The 21,787-nt window shown below is 43.7% G+C and overlaps 1 protein-coding gene across 2 annotated transcripts; it reads left to right on the top strand.

Moving 5' to 3' along the window:
• Positions 1 to 615: 615 nt before the first annotated feature.
• Positions 616 to 17,881, top strand: cherp (calcium homeostasis endoplasmic reticulum protein). 2 transcript variants are annotated; one of them, XM_083767152.1, is made up of 20 exons: positions 616 to 760; positions 2,993 to 3,166; positions 4,845 to 4,883; positions 6,707 to 6,873; positions 7,143 to 7,280; positions 7,772 to 7,923; positions 8,249 to 8,360; positions 8,835 to 8,924; positions 10,179 to 10,443; positions 10,935 to 11,098; positions 11,205 to 11,453; positions 12,231 to 12,459; positions 12,723 to 12,964; positions 13,544 to 13,677; positions 14,436 to 14,522; positions 14,631 to 14,771; positions 15,165 to 15,359; positions 15,855 to 15,949; positions 16,108 to 16,305; positions 16,997 to 17,881. In XM_083767152.1, exons 1-20 carry the CDS (start codon positions 736 to 738, stop codon positions 17,032 to 17,034), a joined length of 2,934 nt encoding a protein of 977 aa, XP_083623278.1. In that variant the 5' UTR covers positions 616 to 735; the 3' UTR covers positions 17,035 to 17,881. The 2 variants fall into 2 exon arrangements, with proteins under 2 accessions (XP_083623278.1, XP_083623279.1); XM_083767153.1 differs by having other exon boundaries at positions 10,179 to 10,413.
• Positions 17,882 to 21,787: the final 3,906 nt, after the last annotated feature.

Below are 21,787 nucleotides of genomic sequence, written 5' to 3' on the forward strand. Positions count from 1 at the left end.
AAACCAGATTGGAACTTGTACAGCAATTTATTAGTGGCAAGATACTTTTCAAACTGTTCATACACTATTTTTTCCATCACTTTCGAGATGGAGCTAGGGCGGTAGTTGCCGGGTTCTAATTTACTCCCTTTTTTGTACAGGGGGGTTACTTTGGCCAGTTTAAAATCTTGGGGGACCTGTCCCTGTTTGATGGAGAGGTTTACTATGTGGGTGATGACTGGAGCTATGGAAATGGGCCTGGCTGAGTCTCTGAGAAAGTTGGAGGGTATATTGTCATTTTAAAATCATCTTTACAAACACCTAGGTTTCTGTAGAAGGCTTTGATGTGCTCTACACCAAAACGCCCAGAGTGGGAGGGCAGTTTGTTATGTTTGTATATGAATATGAGTACTGTACTAGTCATACTATAATATACTACACATAGCCTATAGCCCTATACTATCTATGAATTGAATACCCTTAAAGCTGGTTGTCAACACAACACACCTTTGCAAAAAAAGAAAAAAGAAAATAACAACATTCGTTCTCCTCCTGACCACAGGCGGCGCTCATCATCGCGATCGAGTCGCAACTTTCGCAAAACACTTCCGGGGTACTAGTACATTATTCATTTTTGGAAATGGTGGAAATATTTTCAGGGCCAATATTTAAATTTCAATCACACAACTTACATTTATAATATTAATTTGCGGAGTTTGTTGACGTTCAGCGGGTTCGCTGCGACTGCAGACCAACATGGACATCCCCACAGCCCCAGAAGGTGAGCTTTGTTTTTAACATTTCCATTGAGCGTTAGCTTATAGCTAGCCGTCCTGCTAGCTGCAAGCAACAGTGGATGTGTGCGTGGAGCTATTTCAGCTAACTGGCTAATAATGGCTATCATGCAATCCATTCATTGGTTGAAAATGTTATTTAACAGTATGTAGAATGGGTGCATTTCAAACGAAAGCATGAAGTCAATACAAAAACTGTTACTGTAACTGTGGACGAGACACCACGAAAGCAATACAATTGTTTAATTTGTTTACAACAGGGTCCACCATTTTCAATTCATCAGAAGTTTCAGAACATTTAGAGACGTACAAATATACACTTCTATCACATACATATGTGGTTTCTCAACCCGTTTTCATATCACAGGGGTCCATTATTTATTCTGCATTTGAGCCACGCACCGACCACTATTTTGATAGTCGGACCAAAAACTAAAGAATATGTTGTAATCGTTTGATAAGATGCTGTATTGATGTTGGTACCATTAGCAGAGATAAAACAGGCAAACGTTGATCAAAATGTAAATTCTTCTACATTCTCTAATTGTGTAGACTTCTTGTAAATTAACTGTAATGCTGATGTTTAACAATAATAGTGTAAATTTCTGTAAAATGAAACCAAATGGACCCTCTCTCTCAAGACTTAAAGATGGGGTCCATTTGATTACCAACTCTCCATCATTTAGCTGGAGACCACATTGGAACTCCCTCAAGGCTCCAGACCTCCCAAAACAAACTGGTCAGGCTCCTACTTGGCCTCACCCCCCCACCCCTGCCCACTTTGACAGGCTGGAATGGCTTAGGGTCGACAAAAGAGTACAGCATCTTGCAATGGGTCTGGTCCACAAGATTCGATACACCACCAAGATACCCATGTACCTGTCTAAATACTTCCTTAATGTTAACGAAGTCCACACCCACAACACCAGAGGGAGTGCAACAAACCATGTACAACCCAGATTCGGCACAAACGAGGGACTAAATTATTTTCGCTCCTATGCCACCAAAATGTGGAACGCCATACCAACAGTCATTAAGAGATGTGAATCCCTTGACTCCTTCAAAACCGCTCTCAAAGGGAAACCTACGGACGGCTGCAATTCGAAACTGGCCCCCGTTAATTCGGAATCCCCCCCCCCTTGTTTTCCCCCTGTTTCTTTTCCCTTTTTACCTCCTTTATGATGAATTCCTGTTCTGTTCTGTTCTTTGGCTATATAAGTGTCTATTTGTAGTACGTCTCTAAATGTTTTGATGAATTGAACAAGGTGGACCCTCTTGTAAACAAGTGTAATGCTTTATTGGGTCGTCCACTCACAGTTAACAGTCTTTTGTATTGAGTTGTGCTTGAAATGTACTGTAATTCTGCAAACTGTTAATACATATTTCAATCAATCAATCAAAGGACCACTGGTTGAAAACCACTGACATTATGAGTCTGACATACATTATTTGGTTCAGCAACGCGCCAGATATACATGTAACCATAGACTTTGTTGATCACAACTCGTCAGTCACTGCGCGAAGCATTGATTGAGAGGCTTGTAGATCTGCCTTTTTCAGTGCACGTCACGACACTGTGCAATTAGCCTCGGATCGAGTCTGACTTTAGCTTTCATATGCAACTGTCAAAATCCATCTATGGTGGTCTTGATCCTCTAGAGTTCGCTTTTTCCAGGTGGCAGCATTCCACTCGCCGCTCATTCATTGCCATTATAGTTTTGCCCCCTGTTTCCCATTATTTCCACTAATTTCCTCTTGTTATGTTACTATTATGTTAAATAGAAATGTAAAATGCATAATGGACCTCCAGTTTAGCTCTCATGCTCACCTGGACTCTTCTGTACGAGACAAAACAAGCTTATGTAAAAAATAAAATAAACGGTCACCACACTTTATCACAACAGTAATGTAAATTAAACACAATGTTTGTTTTTTGTTAAAAAAATGTATGTGTGTGTGTGTGTGTGTGTGTGTGATAATGTATCAGATGCTACTGCCTGTGCTCTCAGCTATGTATGTGATAAGGTTGATGAATGTATCACACCCCACATTATTTAGTATTTATTAGTACAGTACACTATAAACTACACTAGACTGGTGCCGTTTAGAGGGCCTAAGTAAAAACTGACTGCTAGGTAAAAGGATAGTTGGATTACAGCCATTTGAGATCATTGTGCCTGTCTTTTTTCAATATGTTTTGTTTGTTTTCCTCTGTGCAGATCAAGAGCTGAGGAATGTCATTGATAAGCTGGCCCAGTTCGTGGCTCGGAATGGGCCAGAGTTTGAGAAGATGACGATGGAGAAACAGAAGGACAACCCAAAGTTCTCATTTCTCTTTGGAGGGGAATACTTTGGTTACTACAAGTGCAAGCTTGTTTTTGCGCAACAGCAGCGTATGTAGTCAAAAATAAAGTCTGTCCCCAAAACTGTATTCACATAACAATGATCTTGGAGAGTTCAGTCAGTGTTGGTATAATGAATAATAATTATCTCCCAAAGCTAATTCCGAAGTCACTTGCTCATCCCCTGGGTTGCAGAAGCAATTTCTCTATGGAGATTATAACTCTATAACTATCTCCGCAATATTGTCAGGGAGGTGGCACTGTATCGTTTACGATAGTAAGTCAGTCACTATTATTTGATTACAGTCTTGTTTCTGCCAATTTCTTTACTAATTCAGCGGTAGTGACATTAGCATTTACACACCGTCAGTTGATTCTTCATATCCATATGAGTGAAACCGCCAGGATCATTTGTTTATTTTTGGAACACAATTCTTATTCTTATATATATCTTATATAGAAAAAATGGTATGGGATGGGAATTCAGAATGGGGGGAAAACAACACGACCCAGGTAGGATGTTCATTAATCTAGACCAGGGGTTTCCAAACTGTGGTGCGTGGTAGGGGGTGCGTGACATGAGCTAGGTTAGGGGGGGTGCACAGCCAAAAAGGTTTGGGGATCGCTGATCTAGACTGAACTGTCCAAACATATGCAAATTCAGTTTCAGCGTTTTTTTATGGTATTACAAATTCTATTTATACTTTTTCTCCTTCCAGCTAGCACAGCACACCAGCTGTAGCAGCGCGTGTGACATATTACTAATACGCTTCCACTTTCTTCTGCAGCTGAATAACAGCCTCAAGCTACTGTGTGTTGCAAGCAATTTATTTCACCACAGGACCAAATGGAGCATGCCACAGCCAAAGGGAAACTAACTTAATTTAAACTGCATTGAACAACGGTGTTATTTTCCAAAACTAACAGCTCTACAAGCTAATGATGTGTTGCATAACTTGTAAATCTGTAGAGAAGCCTTCAAGATTGAAGGATCTGGTCCTAGTCCTATCTGACCTGGTTGTGGAAAGTAGGCTATTGTTAGCAACAACTACCTGTTAAAAGGTTTCACATGGCTTCTCCTGTCTGTTTTCTCTATAACAGATTCCAGCATTGCCTGAACAATATGGGATTGGATGTGCTATGCGTAAAGGCCTTTTTCTTTCTCCTTTTCCAACCAAGGTTCAGGTTTTAGGTCGTTATTCATTTACTGCTTTCTTTCGTTTGGGGCGTGGGGGCATTCGAACCGATCTTTTGTGGCGAGATCAGATGTAATTTTGGGCGGTCTAGTAGTAGGACTATAGTAAATAATAATAAAGTAATCACCGTAAAATTGTGTAAAAGACATATTTTAACACTCTAATAACCGTCCTAAAACATGAATGTTGAAAAAAAACAAAGTTGTCGTTTAAACAGGCAACTATCGTCAAGTTAGACAAAGTTAGCTAAGCTTGCTCTGTCTGGGGATAATGAAGGAGGGATACTAAGTGCACACACAGACACCCAAGCAGACTGTGTTATAGGTGTAAAACTAGGACAACAATGTGGGGGGGAAAAAACAGGGATTGTGGGACGAAAAAGAAAACGCCCTTAAACAACCTGTGCTTAGATATCCATAAAAAAACTCTTGCTAAGCTTTCAGTTTATGTACTGTGACTGATGTGGCATAGTGTTATTTCGATACTCATGTAATGCCACTGAAATGCATTAAAGTTTGCTTCTCTCCACATAGATCCCTCTGCCCACGATTGTGAGGAATATAAGCCAGAAGGTATTTATTGGGAACCAGTTTTTACAGATGAATTTGAATGACACTTGGAAAGTCACAGTGTCTTTTATGCACATATTTTCTGGACATTATCACACCTAATACATCTTTGAGAGGGCTATATATTTTTTTGACCTGATGGAATATATCTTGGGTATTAGAGGTGCTCCGATCAGGTTTTTTGGGACTGATCACTGATTGTTTTTCTCACAATCGGCCGATATACCGATCTTGTACCCATGGGGAAAATGTGAATATTTCCACTATTATATTATTATTAAATATTATTTATGTCAAAACCCACGTCAAACTGTTCCTGTGTGTGTGTGGATGAAGGGGAGAATGTTTAAGCCTGTCACAAAGATGCAAAACGACATTATACTAACACATCTGATTTACGTTTATACCACTTAAATGGTATAAAAGATTGTTTTCTCCAGATGGGGTAAATTGCTGATCACCGATCGAGTCATTTGGAGTGAAAATCGATCGATCGGAGCACCTCTATTGGGGATATCTTCTCAATTCTGCTGATAAAAATGTGCTATTGCACTGAATGGCTCATTGCGTGATGACTCGGAGTGTGATCCCAGTGCTGAGCACAGTCGAAAGACAAGGGAGCCTGGTGACCTTTCTTTAAGCAAGGCTGTGTTGTTTGAGTCATCGTAATCTGATTAGTTTCTTGTTGCTTCGGACACAGTATCGCTATAGTTACGGGCTGCACGATTTAGATAATATGAATGCGTTGCGTGTATATGATTTAAATGAATACCCCTTACCTTACTGTTTATTGGGGCTTGACCTCAGGAGTCGTCTCTGCTTGCTAATCTTAAAATACATACATTCGATCGACCAACTTCAAATTCGGCACACGTGTTGCAGACGACCCCAGGCGTTTGAGTGTACGGCATGAAATTGGTTGAATGGGCTGTTGTCCAGAACTACCAATCCGACTCATACGCCCATGGGCTGTGGCCCAAGTGAGCCAATTGAGTAACCCCCGGTGCATGTGTTTGGTCCGACAGTCTGACAGGCATTAGTCCGACACCCTACCCAAAACCCAACCCCAAACCTAACTTCACAGGAAGCCACAGATTAACTTTAACTTGCCAGTGCCACACATGACAGGAGCCACGGGTGAGTTTTAACCCCGCCGCGGGTTAGTTCTAACCGGCCACGCATGTTGGGAGCGACGGTGTTGTCGCACTAATGCCTGTCAGACTGTTATCTGACCAACGTGTGCTCCTCCTGGCAACCCCAGCCTAAGCTTGCTATGGCAAATTCCCCACATCTTCCATTCGATTGGTTAGTCAGTCCACTTTTAACATGGGCACAAAAGGGACACAGACAAACGGACGGTTACAATGGCTACTTGGTGTGACGGGCATATTGCACAACTGGTTGGGGCATGCATTACATTAATCGTAACATTCCCTATTTGCGTCGTTCCAAAATAGGCTGGTACCCAACAGGCACCGGTCTAGTTCACATAAAGACTGAATCTTCTTATCCGTTGGAAACTGCAGTAGCCTGCAATTTCACGTCCCTTTTTTTAAAAATTGTGCAGCCCAGTAGTTGACTGGTTTCATTATTTACTGGATGTGAAGATGCATGCATGTATACATTTATCTTAAATCAGTATTCTGGCTTTGCTCCTGGAAATGCCTTCCACTTACCCCATGTAAGTTTATTTGAAGCTGCTTGTGGGCATTTGACAAGACAACATGGATTATACCATAACATAATCGTATGTCATCTACAATGATTGCATGTTCTTATGTGATAAGAATATGCCAGACTAAGCTTGCCCTACTGCTGTGTTTCAGACATGTACATTCCAGGGGCCAAAGACGTGGTCGACGTCCCTCCACCAATGCCCATTATTGCTACGCCCACAATCCAGCCGCCTGCAGCTCCTTCCATCGATGAACTCGTCCAGCAGAGCGAATGGAACCTTCAGCAACAAGAACAACACCTGCTCACGCTCAGACAGGTAGAGCAGACGTCCTCCCACCGACTATTGGCTCACGGATTTTAATGTCTCTCAACATACCTGGGAATCGTACAGCGTTTCAAGCTGTATGTCGTAACAAATGGATGCTTGTCAGACTTTAAACATCATATTAACAAAACATATGTACTGTTGACAGAATACTGTAGATCACATTCTTGCAAGCAGTGAAATGTGACCCATTTGATATGATGACTTATTATGACGATTTATTTATTGATTGGGTTATATTGCCTCTTGATGTCCTGTAGGAGCAAGTGACAGCAGCTATAGCTCTGGCCATGGATCAGCAGACACAGAAACTGCTGTTGGAAACGGGACTGGACGTCACAGAGTTTGACAACCTGCTGCAACCCATCATAGACACCTGTACCAAAGACGCCATCTCTGTAAGCCCACAATAGACATTGACTCATTTACAGACAACGTTGCCATCTAGTGGCTGAAAAGGAACTCACAGATTTGCTACCAGTTCACTTCAACTGGTCTTAGTTTGAAAAGCGGTTTTACCCGGAAACTGCGAGTCAGGATGTCAAAAGCTGCTATGTAACGTGTCCCGGGAATGTTATTTAATTCACCCAAAACATACATTTTGTAACCTAGGATCATATTGTTTAGACTTTATAAATGACTAGAGAATCTAGATGCAGCTGTGACTAATTAATTAGAGCGACAGAGAGAGATAGAGGAGTGTGTGTGTGTGTGTGTGTGTGTGCGTCAATTTAAAAAAGACTATCAGAAATCAGCAGAGCGTGATCAACGTTTCCGCTACTCTATGCCAAATTGAAGTGGAGTGACTTTTTTTTCTCCACGGAAATAAAAACGTCCGGGTTTCCGAGGCTAATCAATATGTGACGCATGCGTGTCTGTCTGGTCTCAGGGTGGGAAAAACTGGATGTTCACCAACGCCAAGGCGCCGCCACACTGCGAGTTGATGACGACACACCTTCGCAACCGCATCACCGCTGACTCGGCGCACTTTGAGCTCCGCTTGCATCTCATCTATCTGACAAATGATGTCCTCCATCACTGGTAAATTAATTAAGAAACATCTTTCCATCAGTGTGTATAGATTTGATTTCTCTCAATCACTGGAATCAAACGGAATAGCTGTGTGTTTTCAATTTTCTTGCATAACCCATTTTGGGGCGGGAACCCCTTTTGGTGATTTAGGCATTATGTTATACTTTAGCTATTGAAAAATGGCAGATCTACAAGCTCATAGCGCGCACTGAGTGCGAATGAAAATGTTTGAGAACGACTGATATAGAAACATAGGTTTTTCAGAAAACTGTCAGGATCGGGTCTAAATGGGATAATTATGTTGTAATGGGTGTTCTGTGATATGCCCTTCCAGCCAACGGAAGCAGCAAAGGGACTTGCTGGCAGCGCTGCAGAAGGTGGTGGTGCCTATCTACTGTACCAGTTTCCTGGCCGTGGAGGAAGACAAGCAACAAAAGATCACCAGGGTAACTAACTCCATAGACCAGTGGTTTTCAATCAGTGGTGCAGTGTTGTTTTCGTCGACTAAAACTAAGACGAAATTTTGTCGTCGACTACCTTTTTTCACTGACTAAAACTAAATGAAAACTAAGCTATGATGACTAAAACTATGACAAAATATATTGACAATTTCGTCAAATTTATGCCATAGACAATCGCATAATCGCCACGGTTCAAATTCGGCTGGAGACCAACTTGTCGTGTGCCATCTGTCCTCCACAGCAAAGTCTCACTGTGAACTGTTTTAAAGTTTTAACGGGATGCAGCTTGCTCAGTGCGTTCTACTATTTGTATTGTCTTAATTGAAAACACTCTCCACAATGGGGAAAACGATAGAAAATGGCACAGTGTAACTAAAGTCAATGTACTGTAGAGCCTATTGCGTTCTATTCATAACTGTGTTCCCTTGCTTTCAATTCTCTCTCTTTTTCTTCCTATAGTTGCTGCAGCTTTGGGAGAAGAATGGCTACTTTGATGACGTGACAATTCAACAGCTCCAGAGCCCAGCGCTGGGCCTGGGCCAGTACCAGGTGAGAGAAACTACTCCCTTTCAACACTTCTGATGCCTAGGACGTCCACAGACTCCACACACGTCTTATCAAATAAAACCGCGGCGTGCTAAGGACGTGTGGGCATGTCTTCAGGTCTTTTTTATCAATGTAAAACGGGACGGCCGTTGCTAGGCAGCACCTTGCTCAGCCCCTCCCTGTTTGACTTCATGAAGTGTCTCGGTTACAATATTATCGCTTCTAAAGGGAGATCAGATGAAGTGCGATGTAGTAATGGAATTTATTTTGGTGGGGAAAAATCAAGGCGGGCGTTTTCTGAATAAAATCTCCCTCATCTGCTTGGTACTCTAGCGCCTTTATTCTGAAAGATTCAGCGGCACCATAAGCGTTAACCCATTTAGACCGTACGACGCGTGGAACGTCATGCTAGCACTAGGATGTGTGTACACGTCCTAGCGCATATTCATTGATATCAAACGAGAGAAAAATATTCAGATTCTTTTTTTTTTTTTTTTGCCTCCAAGGCCACCATACTCTAACCTGACGCTGCCAGATCCAAGAAGCTTGCTACACAAATTTGTTTCACAGCTTATTGGGATCTGGGATCGCGGAAGCAAATTCGATGACGGGGCTGTTCCATTTTTTCAAGATACTTGGTAGATGATTGGATGGGACCGTCTGTCTATCACCGTGTGGGCGTGCAAACACAACCAATCATATTGACGTGTCTATATAGCTTCACGTCCGGTTTCGCACATATCCCGCCCTTAGCTCACGCTGATTGGTCCGGTACGGAACGGATTTTTGTCAGCTCAACTGCCTGAGAGATCCCAGATGAGTGCTGTGTTGGGGAACATGGTTACCCAATACCGCCCTCATCTGGCAGCGTCAGGTTAACCATACTCCTTGCTCTTCGCTTATCCGCAGTCCCGTTCACTTCCCTGTTTACCGCTGCAGAAAGAATCCCTCGTATCTCCTAATCTAGGGAGCTCTCCGTGGTTTTGATCTACTAAGCTCTTCATTTCTGACTTCAACATGCCTCTCGTTCAAAATATGAAGCGAGCGATCATCAGTGACTTTTATCGGAATCTTAGCGACGTAAGCAAGCAAGAATAAGTCTCCCCGTTTTTGTTTTTTTTTCAGAACGAAAGTGGGCGGGGGGGCCATATCTTCGCGGCATCCCAAGCTTCTAATTTGAAAGAAATCCTCGCACTATTTGTGTTAAAGTAAACTTTGTAAAGAACCCAGTTATAGTAGTGTGTCTTTCCCCTCTAGGCATCTCTGATAACAGAGTATGCAGCGGTGGTGCAGCCTGTGCAGCTGGCCTTCCAGCAGCAGATCCAGGTGCTGAAGACTCAGCACGAGGAATTTGTGGCCACCCTGAAGCAGCAGCAGCAGCAGGCCGCCGTGGCGGCAGCGGCAGCAGCGCAGGCCGCCGCTGTGGAACAGCTCGCCGCCGCCGCTGCTGCCGCAGAGGCTGAAAAGCCGGCGCCCGTGGCCGCGCAGGCCGGTGAGAACACGCAGAGCAGCATGGATTATGGTATGCTATGGATTTTTAGAGCAGTGGTTTTCAACCAGCGTTCCTCGTGTGGGGGTTCCGGGTGGTCCACAGCTAAATGATGGAGAGTTGGTAACCAAATGGACCCTTATAGATGCTTTAACTCTTGAGAGTTTCATCACAGGGAGACTCTTTAGACTCTCAAAGAGTTTAATTATTGTAGTTAAACATCTGCATTACTTAATTTATAGTCTACATACACAATTAGAGAGATTGTAGAAGAATTGTTATTTTGATCGTTTGCCTGTTCTCTCCTAAAAGAGAGGGTTGAAAAAGGGTTGAAAACCAATTATTTAGAGCATGAGTAGAATGTCGGTGTCACGCACAGCCCTGGTATGGATTGTGATAGTTGTGGTGAGGAAAGTACAAACTATGATTCTCTTCTTAACCACCAGTTTCGTTGAATTCCACATCCTGTGTGTGTCTGATCGTGTGTGTTTGTGTGCTGTGTTTGCGTTGTGTGCTGTGAGCAGGAGATGTGAAGGCCTCCATGTCAGTCCCTCCTCCAGGAGAGTACGACGGGGGTTCATCTAGACAGCAGGATCCCAGCAACACAAGTGGCCCCCCGGACATCCCTTCCTCTAAGCCCAACTGGTATGACCCCCAGCACATGGGACCTTGGAATCCAAACCAGCCGGTGAGTCACTTTGTGACGCAGAAGTGTCTTGACTCTTGTGACCTCCATTAACGGAGTCGGTCTCCTCTGACCCTGCCTACCCCAATAATTGTTTCCCCCTCCTCAGCCTCCAAATTTTGACCCCAACCAGCCCCCTCCTGGCTGCCCACCCTGGAACAGCCACGAGGGCATGTGGAACGACCAGAGGGACCCAGGGAACTGGAGGGGAGGCCCGCCCGGGGAAGGTCCCTGGAGTGGGCCCGGTGGTGGTTCCGACCAGGGTCCCCCGTCCTGGAACTCTCAGTATGACCAGCCTCCGTGGGGGGACCAGCCCCCACCCTGGGGCCAGAGGGAACCTCCTTTCCCCCCTCGCATGGCAAGTGGCGGATGTTTGGCGTGCCTTGTTCTGCCCTACTTTAACCCATTAAAACCAGAATCTACAAAATGTCTTCTAAATCATGACAGTTTGCTGAAAAATCTATAATGTTTCTATATGAGTATTTCCTGTCAAGGACCCCCAGAAATGATATGTAATTGGACCCCCTTTTGAAAATATGTTGTTCCAGGGACCCAGAAGCAAAGCTTTGAGCTCTGTGAAAGAATATATATTCAAATATTTGCACCACATTTTCATGATTTAAAGAAAATAGCAGATCTACAAGCTCGTAGTGCGGCACTCGGTGCAGCACTACAAGCTTGTAGATCTGATATCTTTCAATAGCTAAAATATAACATAATGCTTAAAACACCAAAAGGGCTTCCCGTCCTTTTCAGCAATTTCTTTTTTTTTATTAAGCAGACTACATTTACTGTTACATGTACTTGATTTGGCACGCTGGGTAATGCACATAACATTTACACAACACGATTGAGATCACAAATAGTATGTGCAGCATAATGTTTGGTGTGCAAAGACAGTGGACAAAATGTTACATTTTTAATGTCATAATATTATTTGCCACAGTGCAACTCACTGCCGGCTCTTATCTAATTTCATCTATGTCGTTTTGGACAGTCAACCCTCAGTCTCACACTCATCCAAAAACGAATGTATTGATCTTTTGTGAGATCAATAAATGTGATACTTTGTGGTTAAAAAGGAAACAATTATATACGTATTTAGTTTTTTAACTCTCTCCTCCTCTCATCACAGAGGCCTCCCCATTTCAGAGGGCCCTTCCCTCCCCACGGGCAGCCCCCTCCCTTCAACCAGCCCCCTCCACCGCCTCACTTTGGAGGTGGTGGCGGCGGTGGACGCTTTCCACCGCGCTTCATGCAGGACGACTTCCCTCCCAGACACCACTTTGACCGGCCGCCGTACCCTCCGCACGGCCGCTTCGACTACGGTGACGGGGGATATCCCGGAGGCGATGGGGAAGTTGGCAAGTGGCACTTTATTTTTTTTACAAACTCATGCACGTGCTGGCCGTTGACTATCATTGCACGCGTTCAGAGCTCAGGTGTCACCATGAACGTGCGCAATGATAGTCAACGGACCAGCATCATGTTTGAACCAGTGCTGCAATAGCAAATTCGGCCACTATGTCCATTTCGCTCCAGGGTCTCTATTAATATATACTTTTAAGGGTGTTACTTGCTGTAATTATTATTATTAAATATTTTATTTTGTCCCCCCCTCCTTTAGACATGGGGCCTCCTCCCCACCACCATCAGAACCAGAGGCTTCCTCCTCCGGGCATGGGCCCAGACCATCCTCCCTGGGGTGGGAACCAGCACCAGGACTTTGGCCCACCACCCCATGGCTTCAATGGCCAGTCGCCCCACATGCGCCACCGGCCGCAGCCCCCCGTCCACGACGACCCCAGTCTGGTGCCCAACGTCCCCTACTTTGACCTGCCGGCCGGCCTCATGGCTCCGCTGGTTAAAGTAAGCCAGTTGCACTGTGATTTTTTTAAATCTGGTATATTTATATATATATATATACACACATCAGTGTTGTTTTAGCAGCACATTTAGATTTTAGTCTTCTGAATACTTTTCCTTTAGTTTTAGTCACATTTTAGTCACCTGGAATGTTTTTGTGTTAGTCTATCATACGATTTTAGTCGACTGAATCTACACGTGATTTAGTCGACTAAAATGTATTTTGGCGGGCCTTGATGCCGTCGTAATGGCTGATTTCACAATTGCTGTAAATAGCCGATCTACAAGTAGATCTGCTATTTTCAGCATGCAACAAATTGTAAAATGACTTGACACTAGTCCCTTCCTAACATTTTAGTCTAGTTTGTATTTGTTGACGAAATTGTCAGTATATTTAGTCATAGTTTTAGTCATCATGGCTTAGTTTTTATTTGGTCTTTATGTACCGGTAGTTGAAAAAAGTCGACGAACGTTGCACACAGTGATTTTAGAAATCTTGTACGTATATAATCAATAAACCAATAATCAGTGTGTGGTTTGTAGCTCGTGTTGATGTCTTCTGTACTCTGTCCCGTTGCTCAGCTTGAGGATAACGACTACAAGTCATTAGATCCTAAAGACATCAGACTGCCTCCCCCCATGCCCCCCAGTGACAGGCTGCTAGCTGCAGTGGAGGCCTTCTACAGTCCCCCGTCCCACGACAGGCCCCGCAACAGGTACATTCATCCAATTGATGTGTAATTCAACATATCGTTGCTGTCGGGAGGAAACCACCTAACTCTTTAACCCTTTATGTCTGTGTGTTGTTTTGAAAATATTGAACCAATGAAAAGTAGTAAAAAGTGCTTTGGACAAAACCACTTAACTCCATTATGACCCTCAAACTGTCTGCTAAAGCAACTAAGTCCACCACCTCTCCCCCTCTCATGGAAGTCATTGACAATATAGAAAGTCACAACACCAACTTTGATGAGGCAGTATTGCATTGCTTTAAAAATATGAGGTTTTCTTAATTTCCTGAAAAAAAAATATTTTTAATTTCCTGAAAAATGAGCATCCCAACAGCAGAGATATGCAATATACTGGATTAGTTATAGAAAGCAGAATATACATAGGGCATTTTGACCACAGCTGAGCTGATTCCCGTAATTGCGAACGCAGTGAGCCACTTACTATGACAGCAGGGGCTGAGTGTCTGTGTGTGTGTGTGTCACGCTGTGTGGTGTCACGCTGTTACACCACCGGCCCGCCACCAGAGGGCGCAGCTGTGGCACGCACGCACGCACACACACACACACACACACACACACAGGGCGCAGCTGTAGCACACACACAACCACACACACGAGCTGCGTTCGCTTCACGCGTTTGCGCGTCTTACTTGTTAGTTTAGTATCGCGCTCTAGCCAAGCAAAGTGTTGTGTTGGACAAGCAGGCTTAAAGCTACCTTGGATTTGCACCCCTCTCTCCTCAGTGAGGGCTGGGAGCAGAATGGCCTGTATGAATTCTTCAGAGCCAAGATGAGAGCCAGAAGGAAAAAGGGACAAGAGAAGCGTAACAGGTAACTTGATATTTGTACGCGCACGCCACACGCATACATTTACATTTGTATCCCTGGGACGCAACAATTCTGTGTTTTTGTTGATCTCAATGCTGCTTCTCTCTCCAGCGGGCGTAGTCGGTCCAGGAGTCGTTCTCGTAGCAGAGGAAGGTCCTCCTCTCGGTCCAGCTCTCGCTCTTCCAAGTCCTCCAGGTCACGGTCGCGATCCTCTCGCTCGCGCAGCCGATCACGCTCCTACTCCCGATCCAGGTCATTACACACACACACACACACACACACACACACACACACACACACACACACACACACACACACACACACACACACACACACACACACACACACGATGCTATTTGAGGGACTCTTGCATATAAAGGTTCCTTATAGTCCCATGGGTGCTTAGTAATTCGTACGGTATTGGTGACCCCAGTGGTATAGGAGCCCCCACCACTGCAGCCTGCTTTACCCACTGAGTTACACAAGGTTGTAATCCCTAACCACTGCATTGTTGGTGCTATGATCTCCCTATTTAGCTCCATTCAGTGAATTGCAAAATATGATGTACTGTACAAAAACAAATCTGAAATAATGCTTGCAAATATTTTACTTGCCGTCTGTTGCTGTCTGTCTTTATCTCTTTAGGTCCAGGAGTAGATCCAGATCATCTCGTAGTCACTCACGTTCAAGATCCCGTTCCCGTAGTCGCTCGCCCTCCAAGAGCCGCAGAGCCAAGTCAAGTCAGGAGCCAAGTCGCGGTCAGGAGCCAAGTCGCGGTCAGGAGCCAAGTCGCGGTCAGGAGCCAAGTCGCGGAGCCAAGTCACGTAGCTCATCTCCTCCGTAAGTCTCTGTCATGTCACTCCCTCTCTCTCTTTTTCTCATATGATTCATGTTCTCATTCCCCTCTTCATTTTCCATCTCCATCTTCCCCTCCATAACTTTGTTCACCTTACTTCCTGATTCTTAACTTTGCAAGCTTAAATGATCAAGTGTCTGCTAAATAGGGTGTTATATGATGCCTACATGTAATATGCACAAAACACCTTTTTTGCTAAAAATGTGTGTACACGTCCTCAATACAAACGTGGGGTGCTAAGGACGTGTATAGGCGTCTTTAGGTCCTTTTTAATGATATAAAACAGGATCGCTGTAAACGCCTCCCGTTGCTAGGCAACACCTTGATCAACACTCCTGGACCTGTTTTTCGCATGCGTGCAGCCATTAACGTCATTGTTTACCGGCCGACAAAACTTGCTATTATCTTACTATCGTAAGTGTTAAGTAGTGACCAGTAGTGTTAAGTAGTGACCAGTTCTGTTTCATGTCTCACTCCAGCACCACATCAGGACTTGGCGCAGCGCCCCCTAAGCTTCCTCTTGATTCCAGACTTGGGGAGGAAAATAGAGGCCACCAGCTCCTCATGAAGATGGGTATGCCCTTTGTGTGTTCTGTGCATCGTATTAACTCATATCATGAGGATTCTCTTATTTGTTTCCACACGCCTTCACCGCCCTTTTGCTGCATGTGCTGCTGTTTTGATCGGATCCCCATGTCTCCCTGTCTTGTCCTGTGTGTGTGTTGTCTGTAGGTTGGAGTGGTTCTGGTGGTCTGGGGGCGAAGGAGCAGGGCATTCAGGACCCCATCAAGGGGGGAGACATCAGGGACAAGTGGGACCAGTATAAAGGAGTCGGGGTATCACTAGACGACCCCTATGAGAACTACCGCAGGAACAAGAGCTACAACTTTGTGGCCCGCATGAAAGCCCGGGAGGAAGGTGTAGCACCAGGTAAGACGGCTTTGCCTTTTAGGCCTACCTTTACACGGGGCAACGGTCTGTAGAGAAAGAACAACAAAGTCCTGTTGCGTTCTACCTTTTTATTCTGCGTGATTTAACATGCTGTAGTGTGCCGTTGCCGTCTCTAAACGGAAGGTGGTTGCAAGCAACCATTGAAGTGAACCAATTGAATCACTTGCATTGACTTGCGTTGACATGTGGCGACGTGCAACAGGACATATCACACTGTGATGAACGCTAAAACCGTTTGTGCCTCGACCCATTGGTGTGGTTTGGGCTTTGTGTGCTTGTGTGATGATAGAGCTAATCTTGCAAACTGCTGGAACGATCAGTGCCAAATGTCTTTTTCACACTGACAGAGTAGGCCACACAACATCTCCATTAAGTTACCTTTTTCCCCCCACACATATGACTTATGTTTTTAGAAATATTTACCAGCTACTTTAAATGCAATGTTTTTGTTTACATAGAGATGTATTTACAACTAAATCATGTGAAATGTATATGTAGGTTTACTACAGACGTGTATGATTAATAAGACCTGTGCTTTGAGTTTAAAGTTTAAAGAAAACTATTCTGAAATGACTATTGATTTCATGGATGTCAATGATCCTATCTGTATCATAACAACATTACTTTAAAACAACATGTGACCGTAATAATGCCTTCTCTTTTGCTGCAGTGACTCGGGAACCTACGGAGGCTCCTCCTGCAGAGTGATGTCATCAACATGTGTCAAGCCACACCCCTTCGCCAGGATCCATATTTCTTTCACTGTCAATTTTGGAACAAAACACCAGCGCTCCTCTCATTCTTTGAAACCTCGTTTGATTTGTTTGATAAGGACGTTTGTCCGATTAGACTTCTAGTCTTGTGCTCTATGCGGGCTTTAGGAGTCTCCCCAAACAAGGTGGATTAATTTTAATCTCATTTTTTAACATGAGCATGTCTGAGTCAGGCAGTGAAACGTTTTGATGTTCACTTGGCATTAAGTACTGCAAATTAAATACCATTCATAATAATAGAATGTAGTGTGTTGTACACATAAGACAAAAGAAAAACACAGCAGCACTCCTTGCTACGTGTTGGGCATAGATCTTTCTTTTTTCTTGTTCACAACAGACTCCCTAACCCTATTTTAAAAGGGTTTTAATCTCTGTTTTCCTGTCACTTTTCACGTTGTCCCATTATGAGAAACATTTGGTATCACAAATGAAGGGGCTAGGCTGACATGTCTTAGTTTGAATGTCTCTTTTTACAGTGCAGATAATAATTGTGATACTATTTCATGTAATTTCTTCTCGTGACATGAAAGTATTTTAGTTGTAGTACTCTGCTTTTGTAAATATATATAAAAAAACAAACAAATCCCAGACAACAAAATACTCATAAAGGACTTTTTTTTAATTTGTTTAGGTTTCCTGTCACAAAACCACACAATGCAGAACAATAAAGGAATTTAAACACCTTGAAAGATGTGTTTCTTCCTTGAAACCCTAAAAATAAAACATCTAACTGTTTTGTTTTTGTCTAGCAAGCTCTTTACATAGTGTATCAATTCAACCAATCTCTCAACAAAGCAACATAGTTGCATATTATTTTCCATTTCAATTTTGATGTTAGATGATTTTGAAGTTGCTGCTGGTGTAATAAATGTGTACCAGGTGGTGACCTGGTGGGTCAAATCATGTAGCATGTTGGTCAGGGCCAGCCTTGCACACATGCAGAGTAGCCCACATGACATTTGTTTTTCCAATCGGACATGAAGAATGTCAGGAAAACGTTGGAAGTGCTTGTGGATGTGTTTGACAATCTTAATTGTCAGCCCCTTAAATAATGAATATATAATTTTGCATTGTCACAATTACTACAATTTATATTTATTGGACATTTTGACCAAAATATCTTCAAATAGCTGATCGGGTTGGAATGTTCAAATGATTCTGATGGTAATTCTGTATATAAACTAGCCTAAAGCTTTAGCTGTGGACCCCTTGAAAAACCTTCAAGGATCGCTGGGGGTCCCCGGACCCCACTTTGAGAACCACTGCTTTTCAATTTCAATTTCAACTCAACCATTCATTGCATGGTAGAAACATGGACATAATCTAAAGCTCATACAACAAGGCCTACAACAAGTATGCACACAATCAAATTCCAAATAAATTAGATAATGTGGTAAACAAAGGACTACTTTCTCTGTCGGAGGTCTAATGAAGCGGATTGATACACATCACACAGTGCTGTCTGAGTCAATGGTGTGACCAGACAACTCCCCGGCCCTTACCGTCAGGTGGCGCACTTTTCATTTTCTCCTGATTGAGTCAGAGGAACACCTGTCATCTGAACGCAACGCAAACCCTTCAGCGTCGTCAAGAGGTGGGTGTTTCTGTACTGTATTTACAGTAACTTATATAATAAAAGTAACATTGTACAGTAACATATAGTATAGGCAGCAAGTTAGCTCCGTTTGGAACCTCAATATCTACGTTTTAGCTCCGAGAAGCATTGAGGTTCCAAACGGAGCTAGCAGCAAGAAATATTTTGTTTTGTTAGTGTCCACTGTCCACACTCTTTGAACACTGAGTGTGTGTGTGTGTGTAGTGTACACATGTGGGTGTAGACTACTGTGTAGGCCTACTTTATAATACACGTGCATAGATATATGTTTATGTATGTATGCACTGTGCACATGTGCAAACGTACTGTAGCCTACAGTACAGCGTGTACACAAAGTGTGTGTGTGTGTGTGTGTGTGTGTGTGTGTGTTTGTGTGTGTACACATGTGGGTGTACTGTGTAGGCTAGCCCCTTTCGGGACCCTACGTAAAACTTTTTTGATATTTTGTTGAGTTTTACGTTGGGTCCCTGCTCGCTACTGTACTTTCGTATGGAAATTCCTATTTGCGGAAATGGAGATTCTCTCTAAAATAGGACCCGCGGCATGTGACGCCATTATTTTCCTTGAGTTATTCTGAATTCGGTAACTTTAAGTAGCTATACATCCAGCTGCGAATATCTCCTGTGGCGCGGAAGCCGTTAAGTATTTTTAATCTTTGTTTGACCGATTTGGTCGCTTTATTTCTTCTTGTTTGTTTACCGTTTATTGTACCGCCTCCCGGTGTGCGGTTGGCTTGTGAGGCTACGTCCCTGCCTCTGATCTGCTGTGTCATAGCTATAGCGCCACTAGCTAGCCAGATAGGCGGTACAATGAGGTGTCAATAAACAAGGAAGGAAAAGAAGAATCCAAGCTTCCAAATCGGGCAAACATATATTAAAAATACTTAACGGCTTCCGCGCCACAGGAGATATTCGCAAAGGTATGTATGTGTACTTATACTTTACATATTCAGAAAGCCTCATACTGAAGAATATCGTCAAACAGCGCGGGGAGGCGTTTTAACATGTAAACATGAGCCAGTAAATGTTTTAATCAGGTGGCATGGACGACGTGGAACAGGACCCAATGCACTGGGTCGAACAAATGTCAGAAACTTCAGTAGCATTTGGGTTCTGCTTGGAGGGCTATGTGTAGGCCTACTTTATAATACACGTGCATGTGCAAACGTACTGTAGCCTACAGTACAGCGTGTACACAGTGTGTGTGAGACTGTGTGCGTGCCTCACGTATTATTGGTTCACATTCAGTCATTCACAATCCAATATGATTTGGGAACCAATATTTCTGGATACATTCTAATACTAGGATAATATTCATAGGCTATAGCCTAAGGGGGGGGAAATGTTACTCCAAATTTTAGCTCTGCACTCCATAAGGTCGTAACATTGACTACTTTATTAGTTATTTTGTCTTTCGGCCTATCTACTACTGACTGATTATTACCGGCTCAGCTACAATTATTTTAATCTGTTTAACGCTATAGGGTCAGTCATCCTGCCAGTTATGTTCAATTTAATTTATTTATTTTTACCTAATATTATAAAACCTCATTAATTTCAATGTATCTGTTCCCTCCTTCGCACAGGGTGGAATGGAGGGGTACCTGATGAGTGATGATGAGACTGAGAGCCCACTTTGGCCTGCCCGGTGTCGAGGCAGAGCACAAAGAAGACGAGCCTTTTATCAATGTCAAGTTTGAGATCCCCTACTTCACCACCACCACTTCTGGTATGCTCTGCTGGGCCAGGGTGCTGCTCATTCTAAACAATGATTCAGTGTTCTGTTTAAAAGAAACAACTAGACCTACAATCTCTCGCTGCACTTCTGTTACATTCCTATAGGTCACTAAATGTTCCATCCAGCCACTTCATAAACCTGCCTATATGACATCATCGATGGGGACTCAAAGCTAATCGAAACAACAGCCATGCTCTCCCTAGAAGGCTAGCACGCTGTTCTTGCATTAATAAAAAGTAAATTCAATTGGAATTGGAAAAAAGAAAAGTCCAAACCTGTCTACCGATGATGTCACTGGTAGGCCAGGCCTAGAGCCATAGAGTAAGACATTGATGGGGTTCATGGTTAATGAAACTCATTTGTCAACTCCAACATTCCGTAAACATCCGGTTTCAGGCCTTTGTCACTATTCGCCAATAGAAGTCTATGTAGAAGAGTTGGACTGGCCCCATGAAGTGAACAGAGTTGTCGTAACTCTGTCTTACGCTATGGCTCTGACCAGGCCTACCGAATCAACCCCTCCGAGGGCCCTGCCGCTACACCAAACCAAAATGTCCCATGTGAAGCGTGCGCGCATGTGATTCGCGTTAGCGCGTAACACAATCTAGAACGACACCTTTTGCGTTCGCGAGCCCAGTGAATGTACCCACGTGCGTTCAGCACACCGCCAGCACTATCGCCACCGCTCCCATAGAGTTATAAGGCTGCTCCCAGAGAGTTATAAGGCTGCTCCCCGACGCTGGATCTGCTATTTTTGAGTCTCATCCGACCGAGTGGTTAAGAAACTGTTGGACGACCAAAAACACTAGCTGGGGTTCCTGTGTTGCGTTACATTATAATCGGTGACCCCATGAATACAGAAGCAACAGCTGTACCTATTTGAAATAGTCTCCCACAGGGCCCTGCAGGCTCCAGTAAGTTCCATTGTTAATCCGGGCCTACAGGCAGGTTTCTGAACTGTCAGGGCCCCATGCAGCCCTCTGAGACACCGCATGAGTAGAGACAGAAATGGTGCCATCCTATATTTGTACGGACCAAATATTTGAAGAGAAGTTGTAAATGAGTGAAGTGGTCCTTTACAGACTATTGACTAAATTAATACAGACCTTTTGAATCAGTATCTGTTGTCGTTATTATCGTATGATCACATCGGTCACAGCATTCCTCGCTAATTTTCTAAGAAATCCCTGTTTTCATGCCTCTGCCAGCAACAGCTGTTCACTTTGCACGTGCTGTGCGACATACTTACGTCCAATCCGTCCGTCCCGCGATATCTCTGGAACATCTTGAGGGAATTCCTTCAAAATTCTATGCAAACATCCACTTGGACTCGAGC

The sequence above is a fragment of the Protomyctophum parallelum genome (genome assembly GCF_964188405.1).
Source record: "Protomyctophum parallelum genome assembly, chromosome: 6".
Classification (NCBI taxonomy): domain Eukaryota; kingdom Metazoa; phylum Chordata; class Actinopteri; order Myctophiformes; family Myctophidae; genus Protomyctophum; species Protomyctophum parallelum.

Excerpts from the sequence above, each read along its gene's own strand:
- cherp (XM_083767152.1), top strand. The coding sequence starts at position 736 with ATGGACATCCCCACAGCCCCAGAAG. Across the intron at positions 11,454-12,230 it reads CTCCTTTCCCCCCTCGCATG|AGGCCTCCCCATTTCAGAGG; the intron begins GCAAGTGGCGGA and ends CTCTCATCACAG. Across the intron at positions 13,678-14,435 it reads CACGACAGGCCCCGCAACAG|TGAGGGCTGGGAGCAGAATG; the intron begins GTACATTCATCC and ends CTCTCTCCTCAG.